At 54.9% G+C, this 5,901-nt stretch overlaps 1 protein-coding gene across 1 annotated transcript; it reads right to left on the reverse strand.

Annotated features, from left to right (window-relative positions):
• Positions 1-1,549: 1,549 nt before the first annotated feature.
• HINFP (histone H4 transcription factor) lies at positions 1,550-5,682 on the reverse strand. The gene is made up of 9 exons (XM_010183674.1): positions 5,532-5,682; positions 5,053-5,306; positions 4,734-4,845; positions 4,099-4,251; positions 3,482-3,559; positions 3,271-3,391; positions 3,023-3,161; positions 2,601-2,725; positions 1,550-2,160 (listed from the first exon to the last, which is right to left on the reverse strand). Exons 1-9 carry the CDS (start codon positions 5,680-5,682, stop codon positions 1,638-1,640), a joined length of 1,656 nt encoding a protein of 551 aa, XP_010181976.1. The 3' UTR covers positions 1,550-1,637.
• Between the last annotated feature and the right edge of the window lie 219 nt (positions 5,683-5,901).

A 5,901-nucleotide genomic window follows, 5' to 3' on the forward strand; every position in this document is an offset into this window, starting at 1 on the left:
GTATCCATGTCTCCTGGTGCCACAGGGAGCAAGACAGAGCAGGGCTGGGCAGGGGCTGAGGACCACCCTTCCCACCAGCTCCCCAGCCCTCAGAAACCCACAGGGAGGTGGTACAAGCCCAGCCAAAGCTCATCTCAGCCCACCTCCCCACCCCTCCCGCTTCCCCTCTGTCAACCCTCAGCACGAGGATCTGACAAAGGTCTTCCTCCCTGCTGGGGAAGACTGGTCCAGCTAGGTGCCAGCAGCTCTGAGGCACCCCATGAGCCCCTCTTTCCCCAGACACCCCGTTACCTTCTGGGTCCTCACAGGAGACCAGCGTGGCCAGCACAGTGAGGAAGAAGAGGCCCAGTCCCATAGCATGCACTCTGGTCTCCTTCTCTTACCCCTCAAATCAAAAACCTCCTCAAATTAAACACCTCCTCTTTGCTTGCCCAGGAGAAAGTGAACTTGGTTTCCATACACACAGGACAAGGGGTGCTGTAGGACACAGGGGAAGGGAGGAGACATTCCCTTTAATGCCAATCCTCTCCCTAGCAGATAATCTCTGGCAGATTACCCTCCCTGGGCCCAGTGTTTAAAGGGACAACTCCTCCCAGCCACCGCAGCCTCACCTCCGCTCCCAACACCTAGAACTCGCGTAGTGCAGGGGCACTGTAGTCCAAGATAATGCAGATGCAGCTATGGCTCTGGCAGCAGAGCCCTGTGTATTGGAAAGGGAGCCAAGCTGGAAGTGCTGAGAATGCAAATCTGGCAAGAGGCCCTTCTCTCGAAGGTATCCTTGGCCCAGCTCTGCCAAGTGGCAGGGAGCAAGGGCCAGGCAGGGAAGGCTGGGAAAAGCTCGGCCATATTGCATGCCAGCAGTCCAGGACATGTCAAGAGATCTTGGCAGCTCTTCAGTGCCCACCTTCCACATAGCAGGCTCTAGGCAACTTGGTCTCATCCTCTCACCACAACATGCTATGAGGCTAGCAGGGATGGGGCTGAAATAGACACCAGACACCGGTTGGCCTGGCAGACTGAATTTATTGGTCTTGCCAAAGTACACTTTGCCCAGCCAGGAGCCCAAACCCCAATATGGGGAGGAAACCCAGGGGAAGGACAAAAGGAGTAAGGAGCTTCTGGTCCCCCAGTGCTGCACAGTAGTAGTTGCCTGCAAAGGACAGCACCTCCAGCCCACTCCTCCCAGAGATCAGTGCAGTGTAATGGGATCGGTGACGATTTTGATTCTATCCTAGCTGAGGACCAAGCTCAGCAAGGGCTGGCAACTTAGCTGCACAGCAGCAGGGTCCACATCACCAGTGAGCGACCAAGAAGGGAAGGCCTGCGTCAGGCTAAGGCTAAGCCTCCTGGAAGGGTGGGAGAGGCTTGCTAGTCCCTAATCCCCAAAAGGAGGAGACAGACAGCTCTTTCCAGCTTGGATCTCTTGTCCCACAACTGAGAAAAACCTGTCCTTCCCCTCTCCCCATGCTGACCAGAACTGGCAGCCAGTGAGGCTCCGGCAGCAGAGGGGGAAGCTAGCCAGCTGCAAGTAGGTGAAGACAAGCTCAGTCCTCTCCCCTAAGCACTTCCCAACTTGCCCTACTGGCACATCCCATGAAGGCCCAAGGTCTCCACACACAGAGAGGCAGGCGAGCACTTCACACAATCTGGATGCCCAGCTCCTCAGCAGTCTTCTGCAGACGGTCCATGACATTCTCCTCCAGCTCCATAGCCAGTCCGCTGGGTGCTGCCACCTGCTTCTCTGAGGACGTGCTGGCTGTGACATAATACACAGTCTCACTCTCCCCATGCTCATTGGTCCGGTTCACCACACGGATGATGGGGTTGGCTGGGATGCTGCAATCCTGCTCCGATGACAGCGCTGCTCCTGGGAGGGCACTCGGCCGTGCTGGCTCAGGATTGTCAGCAGAGCAAGCTGCCGGGCGCAGCGGGGCCACTTGCAACTCAGCGATGCTGTTCTCCACCAAGGAAGCCTCTGCCGGGGCCTCCAGAATGATGCCCTGCAGGTTGGCCTCACCCTCAGACAGCACCACACACTCAGCTGAGCCATCCAGTGCCTCCCCCTGCTTCTCTCTGTCCTTCAGTAGCTGCTCTGTCAGCTCCACGCTCTCGTAACGCACCAGCTGCAGCCTCATGTAGCCATCCTCATGTTCCTTGTACCTGTGCAGGGATAGACAGGGGTGATGGAGGCAGTCACACTGCAGCCCATTCCCAAGAGACAGGTAGGCAGCCTGAAGCAGCCCAGGAAGGGGTACTATATTCTAGATTCCACTGCCCAGTCCTACACAGATGATACCAGGCAAGTAGGATAAAAACCCTTCAGCCCCTACTCCTAAAAGCACATCCATGTGGCAGCTTCTGAGCTTTCTGCCAGGCCTCTATCATCTCCCAAGCCCATCTCCTTTCACCACTCTGTTTCATTTGGAGCATCTGAAGTCCCAGTGCCTTCCCAGCCACTAGAAAATGGGTCTTGAGTACATTACAGGCAAACATCAGAGCCTAAGCATTGCCAAATCTCTGCTCTAGAAAGATGCAGGATGCAACTCCAGCTGTCTCTTGCACTAGAGAGGAGGTAGTGAGGAGCTAAGAGTGGGCAGTACCTGAATCGAGGGTGCCCCGAGGGCCATTTGAACTGGTGTTTCTTCCGGAGGTGGACAGTGAGGTTGTTTCCACGCGTGAAGCACTTGTCACAGACATGGCACTTGTACCGGGGCTCTGAGTCACCCTGAAGGGCAGAGAGAGGGATGTGAATACTCCAAGAGCCAGATCAGAGGGAACGGTATCCACGCCTATGCATGAAAGGAGGAATCAGGTTCCCCAAGAAGACTGACATGACATATCATTGCAGAAGTAAGAGAGGAATGCAACCTGACCTCACATTCCTACAGCCCTGGTCAGCCTGGGGCACTTCACAGGACTTTAGCTTTTTTCCTCATGCTTCTGTAGAGCATGTTGCACTTAGCAGTTCTCAGCCTCACTGAGAGAGAGTACACAGCAGAACAGCCCTCTGCTCCCTTCCTACCTCATGGACTTTCCGGTAGTGCAGTTTGATGGAGCAGATGGAGCGTGCAGTGAAGCTGCAAGCCTCAAACTCGCAGCGATAGGCTGACTCTTTGCTGTGCGTGTCCAGATGTCTCCTCAAGTCAATGAGATTCTTGCAGCTAAAACAAAATTATAAGGGAACAAAGCTGAACACTGTGTAGCACACACTCACGCCTCTGGGTGTTTCTCCATCATGAGTCTGGGAAGATGGAACGCCCTGGTCCCTACCTGTAGTCACAGTAGTCACACTTGAACGGTCGCTCCTCGCTGTGCCGAAAACGAATGTGACTGCGCAGGGAGGAGGGCAGCGGGCAGGTCATGTCACACAGAGGGCACTTGTAATGGTTCACTGTGTGAAAGAATGGGTGGAAAACATGACCACAGAGCAGGAGAGCACACACGCTTCACAGCCTCAGTTGAGGAAGAAGCCTTTACTCACCATGGTTCCTCATATGGTCACGGAGCAGCCTCTCTGTGGCAAACCTCTTGGAGCAGTGAGAACACTGAAATCTCTGCTCTGCAGCATCCAGGACAGGGAGAAAGCAGAGAGCGTGGTGAGAAAAGAGATAGAAAGAACAGCACAAAGAACAGCAAGTGAGCAAAAGAGGCAGTTAGAGTGGGGCTGGGAACCCTTCTCTCCAGAGACAGCAGATACTGACTACAATGCTAAACAACAACAAAAAAAGCCCACAAAACACTTGCAAAGATCAATTTGCCTCCCCTTTGCACAGCCTCCTTGTGCTGCCAGTGCAGGAACTGGGGAGTAACCATCACACACACACACACACCCCCCACCAGCACAGCACAAGGGGAATTGACAAGCAAATCCCAGTGCTGCTGCAAGTGCTCAGCTGCTGCCTTTGACATCAGTCCTGGGCCCCTGCAGGAAGAACAGCTCTGGCTGCAGAAGTGCAAGTCCTGTGCAGCCTTGCCAGCCTCCAATCCTCCTGCTTCTGCAGGAAGACACTGCTCAGAGTTTCATCAGTGTCTGAGTTCCCATTCATCAGAAAAGCCAGGCTGTTTCCACCCACTCCTGCCCTGCCCACAGGAACTTACGGTCTAACGCAGTCTGGCGGCGGATGTGGTCAAAGAACTTGGTGTTGTTGGCAAACATCCCCCCACAGGTAGGACAGGCCACCACCTTCTCCTGTGTATGGCTGCGCAAGTGCTCCCGCAGTTTGCAGCGCCCCTTGAAGGTACAATCGCAGTCTAAACAGAAACAGCAGAATGCCATTAAGATCCTCAACACACGGGCCACAATCCACAGCCTGACAGAGCGGCAGGCCTCTTGCTTCTGTTTTGACTAGCAAAGATCAACTCCCTGCTCCAAAAACCCCACAGAGCAGGGTCACAGCAGGATGAGATCAACAGTGTACAACTGGCATGACTCTGCCCCACTGCAGGCAGCTAAGGCAACTGCACAAACACGGGAGAAAGAACTTATTGAAAGAATTAAAATGGAGCCTTTTCTTCTAGGTACTAATTAAATTTAAACTAAAAGCTCCATATTAAGTACTTAGCTATATCCCCTGAAGGAAATCCTACAGGAACATTTCACTGTTAGGACCATGTGCATATTTCTGAAGTTCGAGAGGCTCTCTGAAACCCTACCAAGGGGTGTAGAGTTCTCAAGTTTGCAATCCAGCCCTGTGCAAAGGCCTCTAGAAAGGCCTTGCTGTGCACCCACTAACCTTTCCAGCCGCAGAGGACCACGTGGTTCTCCTTCCCTGCTGCCTTGTACTCCAAACAGAAGCTGTGATCCTCCACGTGCCGATAGAACCACTCGGGATTATCAAATGATCTCTGTCAGGGAGCAGGGACAGACAGAACAGTGAAAAGAGCAGCAAAAGTTGGCCTCAGCCAGAGCACAACAGACACTTTCACACAGGTACAAACACAGCCAAAGGGCAGGCACGCAAGTGAGCCACAGGAAAAAAGCAGCTCTCCTTCCCTTGGCCACCGTGTCACAAATAACACACATGAAAGCAAAACCGGATCCCCTGTTCTCACCTCACAGTACTCCCAGAGACACAGAAAGTTCTCCTGGATCTCAGGGATGATGTTGCGGCTCTGGAAGTCCAGTTGGCAATGGCTCACGTCTGACTGGCTTTGCAGGGCCCGCAGCCCCCAGTACTTCAGCTTGGTGTGGTAGCAGTGGAAATAGACGTGGCGAATGAGGTCAACTGAGCTCTCCGGGGAACAGAAGCCACACTCCTGCCACAAACACGAAACCCCCCCCCCCTGCCACAAACACGTGTATTCCTCTGCAACACAAACAGGAGATACACAGGCCATAATGGTCTGACGATAACTCTCAAAGTAAAGCTCAGGTTGCTGCACACAGAGAAACACCGCAGCTTTCTTTTTCATCGGATTCCAGTCCTGCAGCACTGCTCTCCTCAGCGAGAGGAAGAGCCTCTCACAAAGCAACACCTTAGAGAAGGAGGAGGGCTCATAAGTCGCAGCAGCCTCAGCTGCGAGCTCCTTACCGAGAGGGTCCACCTCATCCCGGTGCTCCCCGGGAAGGTGCTGCTGGAGGTGCTGGGCTACGTGCTCGCAGAACTCCTCCATCTTCGAGGCCACGTAGGTGCACATCTCCCACTCACACTGCAGCACCAAGGCCTCCTTGGTGGGCGGCATGGCTGGAGCCGCCGGCCCTAAAAAGGCGGGCGGAGACGCCGAGAGCTCCCGTCACCGTGGCCGTCACCCACTGTCCGAAACCGGCCCGGGGCGCAGTCCGGCAGGCCTCGGCGAGGGCAGGGGCGACCCCGCGCTCCCGCAGCGATGATCGGAGCCGGGGCTGAGCCCAGCGGCACCGTACCGGCGGGCGGGGAGAGGGGAGCCCGCCCCACAGACCCT

Source organism: Mesitornis unicolor, unplaced genomic scaffold (assembly GCF_000695765.1).
Source record: "Mesitornis unicolor isolate BGI_N332 unplaced genomic scaffold, ASM69576v1 scaffold13604, whole genome shotgun sequence".
Lineage (NCBI taxonomy): Eukaryota > Metazoa > Chordata > Aves > Mesitornithiformes > Mesitornithidae > Mesitornis > Mesitornis unicolor.